At 56.6% G+C, this 20,813-nt stretch overlaps 1 protein-coding gene across 2 annotated transcripts in view; it reads right to left on the bottom strand.

Moving 5' to 3' along the window:
* MRC2 (mannose receptor C type 2) overlaps positions 1–20,813 on the bottom strand; it is a 45,466-nt gene that overhangs the window by 6,182 nt on the left and 18,471 nt on the right. For both annotated transcript variants that reach the window (XM_038753663.1, XM_038753664.1), the window contains exons 2-20: positions 15,808–16,197; positions 14,853–15,026; positions 14,280–14,444; positions 13,482–13,595; positions 12,893–13,036; positions 12,061–12,258; positions 11,534–11,688; positions 10,914–11,021; positions 9,510–9,625; positions 8,995–9,143; positions 8,511–8,728; positions 7,865–8,007; positions 7,418–7,520; positions 6,875–7,013; positions 3,275–3,310; positions 2,396–2,556; positions 1,327–1,391; positions 1,115–1,215; positions 134–279 (exon numbers count right to left, since the gene is read on the bottom strand). In XM_038753663.1, the coding sequence (XP_038609591.1) occupies positions 134–279; positions 1,115–1,215; positions 1,327–1,391; positions 2,396–2,556; positions 3,275–3,310; positions 6,875–7,013; positions 7,418–7,520; positions 7,865–8,007; positions 8,511–8,728; positions 8,995–9,143; positions 9,510–9,625; positions 10,914–11,021; positions 11,534–11,688; positions 12,061–12,258; positions 12,893–13,036; positions 13,482–13,595; positions 14,280–14,444; positions 14,853–15,026; positions 15,808–16,197 (2,825 nt within the window). The remainder of the gene's footprint in view (positions 1–133; positions 280–1,114; positions 1,216–1,326; positions 1,392–2,395; positions 2,557–3,274; positions 3,311–6,874; positions 7,014–7,417; positions 7,521–7,864; positions 8,008–8,510; positions 8,729–8,994; positions 9,144–9,509; positions 9,626–10,913; positions 11,022–11,533; positions 11,689–12,060; positions 12,259–12,892; positions 13,037–13,481; positions 13,596–14,279; positions 14,445–14,852; positions 15,027–15,807; positions 16,198–20,813) is intronic.

Raw genomic sequence — 20,813 nt, 5'->3', positions numbered from 1 at the left:
GTGCAGAGCACTGTACTAAGCGCTTGGGAAGTACAAGTTGGCAACATATAGAGACGGTCCCTACCCAACAACGGGTTCACAGTCATGTGCACGCCACCCATACCACCCACACACTGTTGCCTCCCCTCTTTACCTTATGGCTAAAGTGGATCCAGCCTGGGGGGCAGCCGCCTGGGAGGATGGTGGGCATGAAGGATGGGAACGGCGTGGCAGCGGTGCTGTTGCTGCGTTTGCAGATGTACGGCAGGGCAGTCTGACAGCGCTGGTCTCCCCAGTCCTCTGCAGACAGAGACGTGGGCGGTCACTTTCCCAGACAGAGACACGGACAGAGACACAAAGGTTCACTTTTTTTTTGGAATGGCATTTGTTAAGCGCTTACTCTGTGCCAGGCACTGTGCTAAGCACTGGGGTAGATACCAGTTAACCAGGTTGGACCCAATCCATGTCCCACACAGGCCCCAAGGTCTTAACCTCATTTTACAGATGAGGGATCTGAGGCACAGAGAAGTGAAGTGACTCGCCCAAGTTCACACAGAAGACAAGTAGAGGAACAAGGATTAGAACTCAGGTCCTCTGACTCCCAGGCCCCTGCTCTTTCCACTAGGCCATGCTGCTTCTTCCTTGGACAGAAACATAGAGAGGAGACGTGGACAGTCATTTTCCCAGAGAGAGGCATGGAAAGAGACAAGGACAGTCATTTTCCCAGAGAGACATGGACAGAGACACACATGCACACTGTCACTGTCCTCCTCCCCCGCCTTGCTGAACTGAGGCAGGAACAGAGAAGGGGATGGAGGGGGCAGTCACTGACAGAGATGGAGAAGAAGACAGGCAAAGGCACCCCCAGTCAGAGACAGAGTGAGGGGAGCGAGCAACCTCCCACCCTCACACACACCCTGTCCCCTTCCCAAGAGAGAGAACTGCAGTCCCCATTTCAGGCTACATGGGGTGCTGGGAGGACAATGCCCTGGGCTGTCCTGGACAGGCATGGACCTTGGCCTGTAGAGGTATGGAAAGCAGAGGGGGGCCAGGAGCTGGAAGGGGTGTGCCTCTTCCAGGCAGAAGGAGAGAAGGGGGTCAGGGGAGTCGGTGATGAGGTGGGCAGGGGTCTCACCGCGGCTGGCCGTCATATACACACACTTCTTGTCCTTGCTGATGGGCCTCGGCTTGCCCGGGGCCCAGGAGATGAAGTTGAGGATTGACCAGTCTGTCCACCTGAAACAGCAAAGCAGGGGCTGGGGCTGGGACTGGGGGTGGGCTACAGCTGGAACCGGGTAGGGCTGAGGCCAGGGCCAAGACCGAGGCCCGCAGGGGCCGAACTCCTACCTGAAGCGTCCGTCATTCTCCGTGTGCAGCCCGATCCACCAGTGCTGCTCCTGCCCCCGTGAGAACTGGCCAAACCAGAGGGCCGACAGTCAGGGGGGAGATGCAGAGCTAGGTCCCCCCTCCCCAAAGGTTGGGCAGAAGGCAGGAGGTGCCACGTAACATCGCCCCCAAGAATCCCCGGGGTCCAGCCGGGCATAGGCCCGGTGCCCCTCTCTCACTGCCCTGGAGTCTGCTCTGGCTCCCTTGGTACCTGCCCTGGTTAACCTCACTGTTCCGGTTGCCCTTGTTGTCCCAGCTGCCTTCATTGGCCCAGGTACCCTTCCTTCCCTGGCATCTGCCCTCGCTGGCCTCTGTCCCGGCTGCCCTTGCTGTTCAGCTGCCCTCCTTGTCCCAGCTTCCCTCACTGCTGTGTGTAGCCCTTCTCCATCCATACTCAACGGTCCTCATCCCTGCCTCTTCCTGGAGGGGCCACAGAGGCCTGGACAGGTTGGGCCCCATGGCTGCTGGGGTCAGCCTAGGACCGGCAGGCAGGATGCTGCCAGTTAGTGTCCCGGCAGGGAAGCCAGGACTGGGGAGGTCAATGCCAATGTGGGACTCAGGGGGAGCAGGGGGCAAGATTCTGGAGGTTCCTGCCTAGAGTTCCAGGCAAAGCTGAAATCCTACCCCGATCTTGACTCCCATCTCTTCTCCTCCACCCCCTTCCTCCCACTGCTTCTCCCTTCCCTCACACCCGTGCCTCTCAGGCCCCATTTCTTATATGCCCCTTCACCCCATCCGCCTGGCCCCTTAGCTGTGTCCCCTCCCTCCAGGCTGCACAATGTCTCCACATCTCCCTTGCCGACTTCCTTCCTCAGACCTCTCAGTGTGTCCCCCACCCCCATGCCCCTCTCCCTCAAGTGCCTTCAGCCCCAGTGATCTCTCCCCTCCAGAACCCCATGGTGTCTCCACCGGCCACCCCGTGTCTCCTCCCCTCTGCACCCCTGCGATGCCTCCACCCTCCAACCCGTGCCTCCTCCCTCCAGCCCCCCAGGGTGTCCCTCCTCTCCCTACCGTCCCCATGGCCCCCCACCTTCATCAGGTTGTGGCCCAGGAAGTCCAGCTCAGCTTGGCTGTGCACAGACACCAGCTCCGCCTGGAACCATGTGCAGATGCGCTGAGCCTGCACCCACGTGGAGTGATGCTCAAAGAACTTGTATTCGGCCTCCTGGAACCTCACCCACTCCTTCCTGCCTGCAGGGCCCGGGAGCATCAGTGAGGGGTGGCAGGCCAGCGGGTGGCCCGTGGGGCCAGAGGGGACGTGGGATGATGGGCCCCGGGGGAGGTGGGAGGGTTGGGGAGGGAAGGCAGGCCAGTGGAGGTGGATAGTGGGCTGGCAGGGAGACATGGCAGACCGGTGGAAGGGGACAGGGAGCTGGAGGAGGGATATGGTGGGCCGGCGGAGAGATGGCAGGCTGGTGGAGGGGAGAATGGGCTGAAGGAGAGGTACCACATGCTGGCAGGGGACAGTGGTGGGTCGGGGGAGCTGGTGGGGTAGGTTCTAAGCAGTCAGTCACCAAACAGATGAAACTGCTCATCTTGTTCAGGAGGTGGGGAGAGAGGGGGTCACCGGGCCCGCAGCCAGCCTGGGGGGGATAGGCTGGGGGATGGAGGAGAGGAGGGGCTGTGGGGGAGGGGCAGCTCAGGGTGGGGAGGAGCTGGGGTCCCCGTTGCCCTTCTCACTAACTGCTGGCCACCCCCACCTCCTCCCGGCCCACCCTTTCGGGGAGATCCTGCCCACTCAGCAGCCATCCCCAGACCCCTCATGGAAGCAAGACCCCAACCTGTGCCCCACTGGGAACAGACCCCAGGCTCTACATGCTTCTCGGTGGGGCTTCACCCTCTACCTCCACCAGCATGACGTGAGACAGAGAGGAGGAAGGGGGAGAGAGAGGAGAGAGAGGACCCTCACCTTGCGGGCTGATATCTGGCTCTTGGACGTCTGTTCCTGACAGAGAAAGGGACAAGGCAGAGAGATGAGGGGAGGAGAGGCAGGAGAAGGAGGGGGAAGGGGAGAGGAGGAGGAACAGGAGAAGGAGGGGCATGGGGCAGAGGTGCAACTGTGGCGCAGGGCCAGAGCTTTGAGGATCCCTGCAGAGACTGGGGAACTGTGGAGTGAACAATCAATCCACAGTATTTACTGAGCACTTACTATGTGCTGAGCACTGCACTAAGTTCTTGGGAAAGTACAATACAATAGAGTTGATAGACATGATCCCGGCCCACAAGGACCTTACAATCTAGAGGGGGAGAAAGACATAATGTAAATTACATATAGGGGAAACAGTAGATGTAAGGCTATGGACATACATGCCATGGGGCTGGGGTGACTACCAAGTACTTAAAGGGGACAAATCCAAGTGCATAAGCAACATGGAAGGGAGAGGGAATAGGGAAAATGAGGGAAGGCCTCTTGCGGGAGATGATCTTTAGGAGGGCTTTGAAGATGGGGAGAGTGGTGGTCTGTCGTATTTGTCTCCATTTCCTCTTCCTCTTCTCCAGTTCTCTCCTAGATCCCCTCCAATCTGGCTTCTGCCCCTTTCACTCCACAGAAACCGCCCTCTCCAAGGTAACAAATTAGCCTTCTCACCAAATCTGATGGCCTCTACTCCATCCTAATCCTACTAGACTGCTCAGCCACCATTGACACTGTAAGTCACTCCCTTCTCCTAGAAACTTTATCCAACCTTGGCTTCACTGACAGTGTCTTCTCTTGGTTCTCCTCCTATCTCTTTGACCGCTCCTTCTCAGTCTCCTCCTCTGCCTCCCATCCTCTGACAGTAGGGGTCCCTCAAAGCTCAGTTGTAGGTTCCCTTCTATTCTCCATCTACACCTACTCCCTTGCAGATCTCATTTGTTCCCACAGCTTCAATAACTACCTCTAAGCAAATGATTCCCAAATCTACATCTCCTGCCCTGACCTTCTCTTTCCCTGCAATCTCGCACTTCTCCCTGCCTTCAAGGCGTAGCTATTTGGATATCCTGCCAACATCTCAAATTAAGCAAGCCCAAAACCGAACTCCTTACCTTCCCACCCAAACCCTGTCCTCCCTATCTTTCCCATCACTGTAGATAACACCACTATCCTCCCTATCTCACAAGCCCTATCTCACAAGGTTGCCTATCAACCTTCGCATGAAGCAAAAACTCCTCACTAAGCTGTCCATCACCTCGCCCCTTCCTACCTCACCTCCCTTCTCACCTTCTCCAGCCCAGCCCACACACACAGATTAACACTCTCTCCACCTTCAAAGCATTAATAAGGTCACATCTCCTCCAAGAGGCCTTCCCCAGTTAAGCCCTCTTCCCCCCCACCCCCCACCCCCCCCTGCCCCAGCCCACTCTCCCTTCTGTGGCATCTATGCACTTGAGTCTGTGACCTTTGGGAGCTCAATATTAGCCCCAACCCCACACTTATGTACATATCATTAAATTATATACTATAAATTACTTATTTATGTATATTAATATCTACCACGCTAATACAGTCACTCATCCTATCCTGCCTGTATTACTGCATCAGCCTCCTAGCTGACCTCCCAGCCTCCTGTCTCTCCCCACTCCAGTCCATACTTTCTCCTGACCAGATCATTTTTCTATAAAAACGTTCAGGACATGTCACTCCGCTCCTCAAAAAACTCCAGGAGTTGCCCATCCACCTCCTCATCAAACAAAAACTCCTCACCATCGGCTTTAAAGCACTCTACCACCTTGCCCCCTCCTACCTCACCTCGATGCTCTCCTTCTACAATCCAGGCCACACATTTTGCTCCTCTACTGTTAACCTTTTCATTGTGCCTCCATCTCGCCTGTCTTGCCACTGACCCCTTACCCACGTACTGCCTCTGGCCTGAAATGCCCTCCCTCCTCAAATCCAACAGACAATTACTCTTCCCGGCTTCAGAGCCTTACTGAAGGCACATCTCCTCCAACAGTTCTTCCCAGACTAAGCCCCATTTTTCCTCATCTCCCATTCCCTTCTGTGTCGCCCTGACCTGCTCTTTTTACTCCTCCCCCACCCCCAGCCCCACAGCACTTATGTACATATCTGTAATTTTAATTATTTGTATTGATGTCTGTCTCCCCCTGCTCTAGACTGTAGCTCATTGTGGGAAGGAAATGGGACTGTTTATTGTTGTGTTGTACTCTCCCAAGCACTTAGTACAGTGCTCTGTACAGAGCATGTTACTCCCCTCCTCAAAAATCTCCAGTGGCTACCAATCAACCTATGCATCAGGCAAAAACTCCTCACTCTTGGCTTCAAGGCTTTCCATCACCTCACCGCCTCCTAGCCTCACCTCCCTTCTTTCCTTCTACAGCCCAGCCCACACCCTCCACTCCTCAGCCACTAACCTCCTCACTGTGCCTCGTTCTCGCCTGTCCCGCCGTCGACCCCCAGCCCACGTCCTCCCCCTGGCCTGGAATGCCCTCCCCCTGCCCATCCTTCAAGCTAGCTCTCTTCCTCCCTTCAAAGCCCTACTGAGAGCTCCCCTCCTCCAGGAGGCCTTCCCAGACTGAGCCCCCTCCTTCCTCTCCCCTTCCTCCCCCTCCCCATCCCCCTGCCTTACCTCCTCCTCCCCATCCCCACCGCCTTACCTCCTTTCCCTCCCCACAGCACCTGTGTATATGTTTGTACAGATTTATTACTCTATTTTACTTGTACATATTTACTATTCTATTTATTTTATTTTGTTAATATGTTTTGTTTTGTTGTCTGTCTCCCCCTTCTAGATTGTGAGCCCGCTGTTGGGTAGGGACCATCTCTATATGTTGCCAACTTGTACTTCCCAAGTGCTTAGTACAGTGCTCTGCACGCAGTAAGCACTCAATAAATATGATTGAATGAATGAATGAAAGAGCAAACACTCAATATATAATTGAATGAATGAATGATTGAATGAATGTCTGTCTCCCCCTCTAGACTGTGAGCTCGTTGTGGGCAGGGAACATGTCTAATTCTGTTGTATTGTACTCTCCCAAGAGCTTAGTACAGTGCTCTGTATGTAGTAAGCACTCAGTAATAATAATAATAATGGTATTTGTTAAGCGCTCACTCTGTGCCAGGCACTGTACTATGAGCTGGGGAGGATACAAGCAAATCGGGTAGGACATGGTCCCTGTTCCTTGTGGGGCTCACAGTCTCAATCCCCATTTTACAGATTAGGTAACTGAGGCCCAGAGAAGTGAAGTGATTTGCCCAAAGTCACATAGAAGACAAGTGGCAGAGGCAGGATGAGAATCCATGACCTCCTGAGTCCCAGGACCATGCTCTATCCACTTTGATTGACTGAAGCGGGAGGGAGTTCCAGGCCAGAGGGAGGATGTGGGCAAGGGGTTGGTGGGGCGATAGATGAGATGGAGACACAACAGGTTGGTGAGCGTTAAAGGAGCCAAATGAGTGGGCTGGCCTGCGATAGGAGAGCAGCGAGGTGAAATAGGAAGCGGTGAGCTGATTGTTTGGAGAGGGGACGAAGAAGAGAGGCAAGCCACCCTTGGTCAGCCCTGTCCCCACCTTTGGGGATTTTGCAGATCCAGTCCAGCTGTGTCTCGCACTGCATGGGGACCCACTGCAGAGAGCCGAGGTCCAGCACCACACAGCTCCTGACATCATCGTCGTCGTGGCGGCTGCGGTCGAAGTTGTGGTAGGAATACTGGGCAGGCGGGAGGGGGGGCGGGGTGAGAGGGGGCCCCCCTCCCCGGCAGGGGCTGCCATCGGGGGCCCCTGAGCCCACGGCCAAAGGTCGGAGCCCGGTGGATGGCAGGGGATACCGGGGACCAAATGGCGAGTCACGTCCTGTGGTCCCTGCCCCGACCCTGGGGTCGAGGAAGCTGAGCACCCACTGGCCCGGCAGGTGCCTCTCTGCCCTGCTCCAGGCCTTGGGTGCCCCATCTGTAAAATGGGTATGAGGCCCTGCCCCCTCACCTCCATCCCAGGCCCACGGCCTACTGCTCCAAGTTCCACAATGCCTAGTTTGCCACCGGGCCCCCCACCTGCCCGCTGGCTGCCCATCCCCCCCAGAGCCCCGAGCTCGGTGCCCCCTCCCCTACAGCTCACCCCCAGGCCATCACTCCAGCGCCAGCTCCTCCCAGTCCAAGGATCCCGCCGGTTGAGGCCGATCCAAAACCAGTGCTGCTCGTGGTTCTCAGGCTCTGACTCGCTGCCCGTAGGCAGAGCCGGGGGTGGGGGGGGCGGGGGGCGGGAAGGGAGAGGGAGGCCACGGGACAAGGTGAGGACCCCGGAGAGGAGGAGAGCGCAAGGGGCATCCCTCCACCCCACATAGTTCTCCACGGGTACATCACACCCACCCAGCAACATCCCTGGGCAACACAAGCACCCATACTGTGGCCACACACACGCACAACTACATGTCTACTCACATACATGTACACACCATCGATTCGCACCCATGTGCAAATGTGCAGACACACACATGAAAAGAGCACCTGTGTACGCTGCACACACACTCCCCACTAGTGCCACCGCCTGCCCCCAGCTTCGTACCCAAAGACCTTGTTGAGCATGCTGGCCACAAAGTGCTCCTCCTGGGAGCTGGCCAGGCTGAGCAGCTGAGCCCCCAGCTCCTGGCAGGCTCCCTGGGCCAGGACCCAACTCTTCTTGTCCTGCAGCCGATCTGAGCCAAACACCTGTGGGGGACACCGGGAGTTGGTGGGAAGGCCAGGAAGGGAGTTGAGGGGAAAAGGAAGGAAAGAAGGAGGGCATCAGACTCTGGGGGCACCAGCCACAGTGATATCTGCTGCCCTCCCCCTACCCCCACAGCCCCCGGGGTCTACCTGGGACCCAGTGGAGCCTGGAACCACTGCCTGGTCCAAGGAGAGCTCTCCCCCCAGCACCCACCCAGGCTCCGACCCGTCTGGCCAGCAAGGAGGGATGGTGTGGTTTGGGGCACAGGGTGGGAGGAGCAGAGAAAAAATCCCACCCTTCCTTGGATTCCAAAGGGGTAGCCAGCGTCCGGTCTTCAACAGACCACCCGCTCCCAAGGATCAAGGCAACATTCACATGTGACTTGCAATCGGGAAAGGCAGGGCTTTGGAAGAGGCAGGGCTAGGTGAGGCGGAGGAAGGGGGTGGGCAGACAGATACCGCCTGGATCCTGGGTTGGTCCTGGGGGGCATCCAGCAGCCTCCTACCTTGTAGCAGTGACGGAGTTTAGGGTCCGAGGTCCAGCCACTGGGGCAAGAGCCGGTGAGGCTGGGCGTAGGGTTGGGACCAGCTGGCTCTGGGGACACAGGGGTGCCCAGGTTCTGCCGGCAGATGTAGCGGGCTTGGAAGGTGGCGCAGTCCTTCACCTCCCACAGCCCTGTGGCACTGCCCGTGGCCAAGGCCACGCAGCCCCCACGGCTGAACCCTGGCCAGGAGACAGGTACCATCAGGGTGTGAGCGGGGAGTGGGGATTAAGACTGTGAGACCCATGTGGGACAGGGACTGTGTCCAACCTGATTTGCTTGTATTCACCTCAACGCTTAGTACAGTGCCTGGCACATATTAAATGCTTAACAAATGCCACAAAATTAAGTATTATTATTATTAAAACTAGCAGTAGTATAGTTCATGGCTCAGGACCATGGCTCCCCAGCCCCGCCATGGGACGGCCTGCCTAGGCCAGGGCCTCACCGGGCTGGTCCCGGTTCCAGTGGGTGTAGGAGACCTCATCACCGCTGAGCCAATAGAAAGTGCCGGTCCCATTCAGGTCCTGTAGTGCAGTCCAAAAGTGCTCTCCGCTCCAGCTGAAGATGAGGCTACTGACATAGGCCTGCTCGAACCTGAGGGGGCGGATGCAAGGGCACTGCCAACCGAGGACTGGGGACAAGGGGCTGGAGAAGGGGCCTGGGTTGGGTGGTGGGGAGAGATTGTTTTGGGGGCTGGGAGTTAAATAGACTGGGTTATAGGGAGAGACTGTGACAGACTGGGGGTTGAGTGGTAGGGAGAGACCCTGTTGGACTGGGGGTTGACAGGTGGTGGGATTTACTGGGGGTTGGGTGGCGGGGAGAGATTGGATTGGAGACTGGGGATTGGACAGGTTGGGTGGTGGGGAGAGACTGTGGCAGGCTAGGGGTTGGGCGGTAGGGAGGGGACCCTCGCCAGAGGCCAGACCAGTCTCCCCCCATCCCCACCAAAAGAGGCCTTACCTGTTGGTGATGGTGACCAAGGTGGCACCCTGCTCCATGCAGAGCCGTCGGGCCTCGCTGTACGTTACATGATCTTCTCCCAGCCAATAGCAAGAAGGGCTGTGCCACTTCCAGCCCTGGGGAAGGAGCAGAGCAGGGGCGGAAGGCTGAGCCTAAGGCTAGAGAAGGCAGGAGGAGGAGAAAGGGCTCCGGCCGGGGGGGGCCCAGGAAGGAACCAGCACTGGCCTAGGCCTGGCACTGCCAGAGGAGGCGAAGACAGGAGCTGGGCCAGCGGGATTCCCCAGACCACACAGCCAGTCCCCCAAATCAGGCTTTGCCCCCGCCACTTCTCCACAAGCAGCCTCTTCCTCAACTCTCCCCCCAAAGCCATCCTCTCGATGAAGTCGTGAAAGAGAAAACATCCCCATTCTGCAGAGGGAGACACTGAGAGCTGGGTTAAGTGTTTCCCAGCCAACCTCAATCCCCCAGGCTGCCCGCTGGCTGAGGAGGCTGGGCACTGGGCTTAGTAAAAGGCAAAGAACCACACTAAGCGCTTGGGAGAGTTCACCATAATGATAAACATACACAGTTCTTGTCCACAGTGAGCTTGGTGCTTCTAAAGGAGAAGTCCATTCTGGAATATGAGGGAGGGTCTTGGAAAGGATCTCAGGGAGGCCTGGGGTGGAGGGCCCCCTAACAGTCCCTGGCTGGGTTGGAGGAGGAGACTGTAGCACAGATGCCTAGAAGCTCTGATTCCCATAACCCTTTGCCACCTCCCTGCTGGCCCCCTGCCTCAAGTCCCGAATGCTGTTTCTCAGGGAGAGGGTAGGATGGGGGGCTGGGGGTGGGGCCGTAAGAGGGAAGGCAAGTGGGAGGTGAGGGGAGAGGAGGCAATTTTACATCCCAAGGAAAGCAGCAGCTGTCTCCCCCACCCCCCACCAAGCCTTGATGTTGGGGCTCAGGCAGAAGACGCCGCCTACAGCCAGAGCCCAAAAAGCATCTTAATGCCCCAACTCTGGCTCCTGGATCCCCCCACTTCTAGCTGGAATCAGTGGGGTGGGCAGGGGACCCCAGGGCTGGGGACGAGGGGGGCTGGACTGGAGAGGACACGGCACTGGGAGTCTTGACTTGGCTTACGCTTTCTTCATCCAACTCCACCCCAGGAAACCCACCCCTGGCCTTAAGGGAAACACCTCCAGGTCCCAGAACAGAGTTGGGAATGAAGGCACAGGGAAGGGGCAGGGGGTGGATCAGGGACAGGGGCAAGGGGATCCCCAGGAACTAACTCTAACTCTAATCAGCTGTTTTAATAACCCGGGAGCAGCAGCCAGGGCTGGGCCCAGGGAAACCTGTGACTCCTGCAAGGCACAAACCTTGTGGGGGCAGACCTAACATCGCCCCCACCCCACCCTGGGGAGGTCTCACCTTGCGACAGCCATGATCCTCCTCTGCAGACCCCGGGCTGACCTGTCCAGGTTTCTTGCAGATGGCTGGCAGAGTCTGGTTGCAGGGGCTGTCATTCCAGCGCCCCTCCTGTGTCCGGCAATGGGACTGAGTGCCCGATCCGCCCCCACCCCTACCCCCGCCCCCGGCCTCCTTCCCCCAAACCCAACTTCCCACCCCATCTACAATTATCCACACTTTCAGGGCTTCTTTGGGCAGAAGCACAGAGCAGGGTCCGATGGAGGGGAGTTGGGGGAGAGTAGAGGGAAGAGGTACAGCCTTGGGGAAAGAGCCCAGGGCTGGGAGTCTCAAAAGCTGAGTTTTAATCCTTCCTCTGCCACGTGCCTGCTGTGGAACCTTGGGCAAGTCATTTAACCTCTCTGTGCCTCGGTTTCCTCATCTGAAAGAGTGGATAAGATCCCTACTCTCAGACTTAGGCCCAGCAGGACGGGGACTGTGTCCAATCTGATTATCTTGTATCAAGCTCAGTGCTTAGCACACAGTTAAGGTCTTGGAAAATATGATCGTCGAGCTGGGAAGTTGGTGGAAGAAGGACAAAACCTGCCCCCCCCGCCGGAAAGGGGGCAGCGCCAGGTTCTCACCGGCCCCCAGAGGGTGACGCAGTCCTCTAGGTTGTCCCGGAAGTTGTTTGGCTCAAAGGGGTGCCAGTGGGTGAAGCGCACAGGGCTTCCGTCCGACCACTCGAAGCTCATCTGCAGCTTCAGGTCATTCAAGCCGATCCAGAGCTCCTCCACATCTGGGAGGCGGAAATGGGCCGGGGGGTGCCAGGACCCTCTGTCAGGCACCCGGGCTCCAGAGGGTGGGGTGCCTGGGGATTCGGGGGCCACCCGGGAGGATGGCCCAAGTCTGCCCTGTGGGGGCTGGGGGTTCAGGGGCCACCCAAGAGGATGGCCGACCCCTGCCTTGTGAGGGCTGGAAGTTCAGGGGCGCCCCCAGGCAAATGGCCCACCCCTACCCTGTGAGCGCTGGGGGTTCAGAGGCTGCCTAAGAGGATGGCCGGCCTCTGCCCTTGAGGGGCTGGGGAAGACCAGGGTGTGGGATTGGGGAGAGGGAACGCTCCCCCGGGCATTAAGGACTGACAGACGCTCCAGCTCCCCAAACACCTCACCCTGTTTGACCTGCTTGGTGACAAACTCGAGCTCGGCCAGGCTGTGGACGCTGAGCAGGTCCCCGCCACCCCGCAGACAGGCCTTGCGGGCCTCGGGCCAGGACCGCTTCTCCCCCAGCAGGCGGTAGCACGACGTCTGGAAAGGCTGCCAGGCGGGCTCACACTCCACCCGCACGTCAGCCTTTGGGTCACCCAGCACTGCAGGGGGTGGGAGTGGGGGCGTGGGTGGGAGCGGACTCACCACCCCAGACTTCCCCTCGCCACATCACGCAGCCCCCACCCTCACCCCGCCTCTGCTCCCAGCCAGCCGGAGAGCTTCAGGGGTCTGGGGCTCATCCGGGGCAACCGCTCCCCTGATGCCGCCTGAGACAGAGCTCTGAGATGGGGCCACAGCCCTGGGAGGGGACAGCCTGGGCTCGAAACCCATCCTGAGCCACCCGACTCCATGGCAGCCAGAGAAGGGGACTGTGGAGGCATGACTGTCCTGAGACCTGTTGGGACTTTTAAGTCCCAGCAGGCCCTGCAGACATCAGGGGGGGCAGAACGAACAGGGGGTAGGCCCCAGTGTCCAGTCCTGGGCCTGCATCCCTGGCCCGGCCTGGCCTAGCCCTGAGCTATCTCTCAGAGGGAACCAGTCCCTGGAGGGAAGAGGGACAGTTTCTTGGGGACCACAACACCTAGGTTCCAGCCCTGTCTCTTCCTAATGCCTCCCAGATGGTTTGGGTCTGCCCTGGGCCTTCCCCACCCCATCCACCCCTGCCCCGCACCCACTGAGGGAACCATCCCCCCATTCCACCCACATTGGGGACCTGGATCCCCACCCCAGACGCACCAGGGGGCCCGGACTCCACAGTGGCATTGGGCCTCTTCTTGCAGACGTAGGGCAATGCGATGCTGCAGTCCCGGTTCTGCCACCCTCCGGCGGACTCGGTCCTGATCACCCCACAGTTCTCCTCGCTCGGGTTGTCGGGCTGATCTGGGGGTCAGGGGGGCAGATGTCTAGGGGACAGCCCTACCCAGGCTGGCCCAACCCACAGCCCTCCAAGAGAAAGAGCCCTCCCCACCATGACCTCTGAGGGCCAGGCTGGTCTGTCCACCACTGGAATCTTCCCTATGCCCTGGCCCAGTGCTTGGTGCTGGGATTCTCTGGGGGTGTGCAAGGGGCTCTGGGCCAGTGCTGCCCCTGAAGAATTCCCCCACCCCATCGATCTCTTCCCTCTCCCACATCAGGCCATCCCCTTCCCCTCACTCCCTCCCTTGCCCGACACACCTCTCCCTCCCCTCTCCCCAACCGGGCCATCCTTTCCCACATAATCCCTCCCTCTTCCCCCAAGCCCCCTTCTCCACCAGGCCCTCCCTCCCTCCATGACATGCCGTATCCACCATATCCGAAGGCTCCCCAACTCCCCAGCAGCCCTCACCATTCTCCCAGTTGAGGTATTTGAGGGGCGAGTTGTCAGACCACTGCCAGCCCCCACTGATGTCCAGGTCATTGAGGCCAATCCACAGGGTGGAGCTGTAGCCAGTCAGGAGTCCTGGGAGGCCAGGGGTCACTTGGAGGGAGCATAGACCCTCCTGCCCAAGTCCCTTACCCAAGTGCAGGAGGCTGGGGTGGGGGGCTCTCGAGAGGGGCATCCTGGGGCTGGAGCAGGCAACCTCACCCTTAGGGCTGGTAGAGTTGGGGAGAGGGGGAGGTAGCCGGGTTTGTTGCTGGGTCTGCTCCTGTCTGGCAGCAGCAGCAGCATCATCTCTACCAATGGTATTTATTGAGCACTTACTGTGGGCAGAGCTCTGTACTAAGAACTTGGGAGAGGACAAGATAAGAGATGGGCACACAGGGGAAGGGAAGTGGGAAAGCGTTGGACACCCCCAGTCTGCCCATGCCTAGGCAGTATCCTGCTAGATGTACAGTCACAGCTAAGGGGCAGACCCAGGCCCCCCTCACCTGCCTCAACCCCCAACACCAGTCCCTGTGGGGAGAGAGGCTACAGCCCCAGGCAAATAGGTGACCCTGCACTCTTGCAGGAACTAACCTGCTGGAACTAACCCACCACCCTGGCCCGGTCACATAGCAGGCAGTGGACAATGGGACAGGGTCTTTCAACGGTGCCCTGGTTGCCCAGGTGGCGGAGGGTGGGTGGGCTGACCAAGGGGGTGGGGAGGTAGGGATGGGCTCAGAGTGCCAGAGAGAGCCCGGCGTCCCGGGGAGCGGCACTTGCCGTTGATGTAGGTCTGCTCGTGGATCTCGGTGATACTGAGCAGGTCGGCCCCCTGCTGCTCGCAGCTGGCCCAGGCCTCCCTCCAGGACAAGGTGGACTGGAAGTTAAACTGGTAGCAGCTGTTGGTCAGGTGGTCCGTGTCCCAGAAGGTCTCGCAGTCATCACCTGGTGCAACGGAGGCCACCCCAGTTCCACCGGACTGTCTCTGACCCTCAGGGTTGGAGGCAGCCCCAGCCCACCCAGGGCAGCTACGGGCTGAACCGTGGGGCAAGGGAGGGGAGAAGATGGGCAGATGACACTCCCTCCATTGCTGGTGGACATGTGGGGAGAGCATAGGGACCCCATGACCCCAAGATGAAGCCCAGAACCCACGAGGAGAGAGGAGTTACTCCCCCCTCCTCCTCCACTTGCCCTTTGGACTCTGAGGCCCCGCTAGGCTGCCCTGAAGCCCCCAATGCCTACTCTAGGTCTCTCCCTCCCAGGTTCCCTCTCTGCCTCCCCCATTGCTGCCCCCGGCCCTCCACCCCGCTCCGGCCAGAGCCTCTGGGGCCAGCACGGAGCCCGAGCACTCACTCTTGATGGGGCAGAAGCCCCAGCGCTCATCCTTGCCATAGTCCTGGGTGGTGGCACACCAGACGTGCCCATCCTCACGGCCGCTGCTGGTGCAGGCGTGGAACCACTGCCCATCGTACTTGAAGGGGATGGTGCAGGGCTTCCCATGGGCATTGCCCTGGATGGTGTAGATCTCTGTGGGGGTGGGAGAAGGAGGGGGGACACCGGGGCTCAGCCCAAGCCTGGCCTCTCCCAACGCCCAGCCCTCAGCCCCACCCCAAACCCAGGGGCAGGAAGGAAAAAAAGCATCTAGCAGTCACAAGCACTCAAGAATAATAATAATAATAATAATGACATTTGTTAAGTGCTTACTATGTGAAAAGCACTGTTCTAAACGCTGGGGATGATACAAGGTGATCAGGTTGTCCCATGTGGGGCTCACAGTCTTAATCCCCATTTTACAGATGAGGGAACTGAGGCACAGAGAAGTTAAGTGACTTGCCCAAAGTCACACAGCTGACAATTGGTGGGGTCGGAATTTGAACTCATGACCTCTGTCTCCTAAGCCCAGGACCTTTTCCATTGAGCTACACTGCTTCCTAAGGAGCATGGTCTAGTGGAAAGAGCACAGGCCTGGGTGTCGGAGGACCTGCATTCTAATCCCAGCTCCCCGATTTGTCTGCTACGTGTCTGTTACCTGGGAATTAAGACTGTGAACCCCAAGTGGGACACGGACTATGTCCAGCCTGATCATCTTGTATCTATCCCAGTGCCTGGCACGGAATAAGCGCTTAACAAATGCCTTTAAAAATCAAAATAATAACCACCACTATCATCCTCATCGTCTTCTTTGCTGGGCAGCCGGACCTTGGGAAATGGGACCCTCGGAGGTTGGGGTCCCGCGGTCAGGCTCCCAAGGTCAGGGTGGGGGCTTCACCCTGCCCTGTGTCCTGTCCCCCCGCCCCCCGGCTCTCACCATGGTAAGGCACAGAACACAGGTCCCCGTCAGTGCCGTAGACGCGCCAGGGGCCGCCCCGGGCCTGGTCCCCACGCTCTGCGGCCCCTCCCTGGGACCCATTGCCCAGCTGCTGGGTCAGCCGGTCACCCAGGCTGCGGCAGTTCCAGCGCAGGCTCAGGGCCTCGCGGTCACACTCATAGGTGCCCAGGGCAGCCGAGGCATTGACTCCCAGCCAGGCCGTGCCCAGGCACTGCAGGGCGCCCACGTTGAACAGTCGGTTGCGGGAGACCCATTTCCAGCGCTGGGCAGGGGCGCTGGTGTTGCAGGACGGGGTGACCCTGACCTGCCCGCCCTGTGCCTCCAGGCAGCCCTGCAGCCCCTGGCCGAAGATCAGGAACGAGCCAGGGTCTGGAAGGAAACAGAGGTGACAACGCTCAGGAGTGGCCGGGCACAGGGGACATGTCATCTTGGCCCTCCAGGGGTGCAGAGCCTGGATCAAATAAGACAGACAGACACACTCTCCCACACTCTCTCTGACCTCACAACCCCTGACACCCTCGTCACATATCCTGCCACATTCGCACACCCTCACAATCTCCCCACACCCTCATACACTCCCACTCCCTAACACACACACACACCCTCCCTACATACACTCCTACACCCTCACACTCTCCTCACACACCCTCCTACAATCTGACACACACCCTCAGACAATCCCATACCCTGACACATTCATACGTCCCGACACCCTCTCCATACACCCTCCCTCACCCTCACACCCTCCCCCATCCTCACACCTTCCCCAACCCTTACACTGTCCCACACCCTCACACATTCTACCACACCCTCCAGCTGCAGAGCCCCAGGCAGGCAGACACAAGGAGAGGGGCACCCCGTGTGACTCCAGGAAGTTTCTTAAACATTGTTCTGCATACGTCTCCTCCCTCCTTAAAAACCTCCAGTGGTTGCCCATCCACTTCCACAGGGAGCAGAAAACGCCCCACAATTGGCTCTAAGGCATTCGATCAGCTCTCCCCTCTCCCCTCCTCCCTCTGGTCTCACTCCACGCCCACACACTTCATTCCTCTAACCCAAACTAATCCCTGAGCCTTGTTCCCATGTCAACCGCTGGCCAACCCTTGCTGACACCCTCAATCAGTCAGTCCATCAATGGAATTTGTTGAGCGCTTATTGTGTGCAGAGCACTTTACTAACCACTTGGGAGAGCACAATATAACGGAGTTGGTAGTCATGTTCCCTCAGCCTGGGATTCCCTCCTTCTTTGCATCTGGCAGTCCACGACAATCCCCATCTTCTAAACCCTTCTGAAATCACATCTCCTCCTGGAAGCCTTCCCTGACTAACCTCTCATTTCCCCTCCAACCCCTCAGCAGCTACATACTCTTCCCCCAGCTCCCCAAGTCTTTGTTGCTTCCCCTACCTGTCTCCGTCACTAGATTGTAAGCTTTTATGAGGGCAGGAATCATTTCTATTGAACTCTCCCAACCATTCAGTACAGTGTTCTGAACACAATAGAACGTAGGCTCCTAGAGGGCAGGGATCATGTCCACCAACTCTACTGTACTCTCCCAAGCGCTCAATACAGGGCTCTGCACACACTAGATGCTCAGTAAATCCTACTGATTTGTCCTGTGGTGCTGACCCAGTAAGCATCTGTGTGAGGATGGTTCCACACTCGGTCATTTTATCCTTGGTCATCTTCTTCCATGTTTTGCTCTGGGTGGTCTCCAAGCTGAAACTTCTCACCAAACCCCCAATGACCCAGTCTCGAGGGGGTTGGCAAAGGGAGAAGTGCCCTTCAGGGGCCCCTGCAATGGCCTCCTCTCCCTTCACCCCTGTGACCTTTCATTCATTCATTTGATCGTATTTACTGAGCACTTACTGTGTGCAGAGCACTGTACTAAGTGCTTGGAAAGTACAATTCGGCAATACATAGAGACAATCCCTGCCCAACAATAGGCTCACAGTCTAAAAGGGGGGAGACAGACAACAAAACCAAACAAGTAAACAGGCAACAATAGCATCAATATAAATAAATAGAATTATAGATATATACACATCATTAATAAAATAAATAGAATAATAAATATGTACATATATACACAAGTGCTGTGGGGCAGGGAGGAGGGCAGAACAGAGGGAGGGGGTCGGTGTGACAGGGAGGGGAGGAGGAGCAGAGGAAAAGAGGGGTTCAGTCTGGGAAGGCCTCCTGGAGAAGGTGAGCTTTCAGTAGGGCTTTGAGTGGGGAAGTGTGCTAGCTTGGCGGATGTGAAGAGGGAGGGCATTCCAGGCCAGAAGTAGGATCTGGGCCAGGGGTAGATGGCGGGACAGGCGAGGACAAGGCACAGTGGAGAGGTTGGCACCAGAGGAGCAGAGTGTGCGGGCTGGGCTATAGCAGGAGAGAAGGGAGGTAAGGTGGGAGGGGGAAAGGTGATGGACAGCTTTGAAGCCAATAGTAAGGAGTTCTCGCTTCATACGAAGGATGATAGGCAACAAGTGGAGATTTTTGAGGAGGGGGGTGACATGCCCGGAGTGTTTCCATAGAAAGATAATCCAGGCAGCAGAGTGCAGTATAGACTGAAGTGGTGAGAGACAGGAGGTTGGGAGATCAGAAAGGATGCTGATGCAGTAATCCAGTTGGGACAGAATGAGAATTCATCTCGGCCTCGCAAGAGTAGGCAGAGGAGAGGCACCTCTCTCTTCCAAGAGGCCTTCCCTGACTAGGCCCTTATTTCCTCTACTCCCACTCCTTTCTGCATCACCTTGCACTTAGATTTGCACCCTTTATTCACCCCTCCCTTAGCCCCACAGTATCAATCAATCAATCGTATTTATTGAGCGCTTACTGTGTGCACAGCACTGTACTAAGCGCTTGGGAAGTACCACAGCGTGGCTCAGTGGAAAGAGAATGGGCTTTGGAGTCAGTTGTCATGGGTTCAAATCCCAGCTCTGCAAATTGTCAGCTGTGTGACTTTGGGCAAGTCACTTAACTTCTCTGTGCCTCAGTTACCTCTTCTGGAAAATGGGGATTAAGACTGTGTGCCCCCTGTGGGTCAACCTGATCACCTTGTAACCTCCCCAGTGCTTAGAACAGTGCTTTGCACATAGTAAGTGCTTAATAAATGCCATTATTATTATTATATAATCATATTTATTAAGTGCTTACTGTGTGCAGAGCACTGTACTAAGCACTTGGGAAGTACAAGTTGGCAACATATAGAGATGGTCCCTACCCAACAGTGGGCTCACAGTCTAGAAGGGGGAGACAGAGGACAAAACGAAACATATTAACAAAATAAAATAAATAGAATAGATATGTACAAGTAAAATAAATAAATAGAGTAATAAATATGTAGAAACATACATATATACAGGTGCTGTGGGGAAGGGAAGGAGGTAAGACGGGGGATGGAGAGGGGGAGGAGGGGAAGAGGAAGGAGGGGGCTCAGTCTGGGAAGGCCTCCTGGAGGAGGTGAGCTCTCAGTAGGGCCTTGAAGGGAGGAAGAGAGCTAGCTTGGTGGATGTGGGGAGGGAGGGCGTTCCAGGCCAGGGGGATGACGTGGGGCGGGGGTCGACAGCGGGACAGGCGAGAACGCGGCACGGTGAGGAGATTAGCGGCAGATCCAGATCCATAATTTCTTCATGTTAATGTTTGTCTCCCTCTCTAGACTGTAAGCTCTGTTACACTGTAACACTACAACTTGTGATATGTAACACTATAGCTCTGCTACATTGTACTCTCCAAAGTGCTTATTACAGTGCTCAGCCCACAGTAAATGCTCAGTAAATATGACTGATTGAAGAAGTTTGTCTCTGTGGGTTTGTTTGACTGGGGAGAACAGCAGCCCCTTGAGCTCCCCGAAATCCAGGCTGAGCTTGGGCAGAGCTCAGGGGCCGGGGGCCAAGGGCTCCCACTGAGAGAGCCCTACACATCTAAGCCCTTGGTGAGCAATCTGACTTACCTGTGTATTTACTCTCAGCACTTAGTACAGTGCTCCCCATACAGTAAGCGACGTACTCTAATGGAAAGAGCACAGGCCTAGGAGTCAGGGAACCTGAGTTCTGATCCTAGTATCACCGCTTGCCTGCTATGAAACCTTGAGCAAGTCATTTAGTTTCTATGGGCCTCAATCTCCTCATCTATAAAATGGGGATTCAATACCTGTTCTCCCTCCTACTTAGACCATGATCCCTGTGGTGGGAAAAGGACTGTATCCAATCTGATTATCTTGTAATAAAAATAATAATAACTGTGGTATTTTTTAAGCAGTTAGTATGGACCTAGCACTGTACTAAGCACCAGAGAAGATACAAGTTAATCACGTCGGACACAGTCTCTGTTCCACACAGTCTAAATGTTGGGGGGAGGTGGAGTGGGGAGGAAGAAAGATATTGAATCCCCATTTAACAGATGAGAAACTGAGACACTGAGAAGCTAAATGACTTGCCCAACGTCACAGAGCATGCAAGTGGCAGAGTCAAGATTAGAACCCAGGTCCATTGACTCCCAGACCTGTGCTCTCTCTCCACGAGGCTACGCTGCTGCCTACTCCATGCTTAGTACAATGCTTGGCATTTAGTAAGTACTTGACAAATACCACAATTATTATAATAGTAGTAAGTGCTTAATAAATACTGTTACTACCACCACCACCTTCCTGATGTGCCCTTTTTGTGGAAAAGTGAAAAAGGAGAAAGACAAGAATGGAAAAACAGGCATGTGGATGATTATGTTCTTAAATAGTAGAGCCCTAAGAGCTCCAGGTGGAAGTGGGTGCAGAACTGGAGGTGGCATAAAAGGGCTGAAGGGTTCACTGGGAGAGTGGGACCTTGAAGAAGAAAAATTAGTCAAGGAAGGCTTCTCAGAGGAGATGGGACCACAGAAGGACTTGAAAGATGGGGAGAGTGGGGTCCAGTGGACTTGCTGAGGGAGAGGGTTCCGGGTAATCAATCAATCAATGATTCAATGGTATTTATTGAGTGCTTACTGTGTGCAGAGC

This window comes from Tachyglossus aculeatus, chromosome 11 (genome assembly GCF_015852505.1).
Source record: "Tachyglossus aculeatus isolate mTacAcu1 chromosome 11, mTacAcu1.pri, whole genome shotgun sequence".
NCBI classification, from domain to species: domain Eukaryota; kingdom Metazoa; phylum Chordata; class Mammalia; order Monotremata; family Tachyglossidae; genus Tachyglossus; species Tachyglossus aculeatus.
The sequence above is the reverse complement of the archived record's forward strand: the minus strand, read 5'-3'. Positions and strand labels throughout refer to the sequence as shown.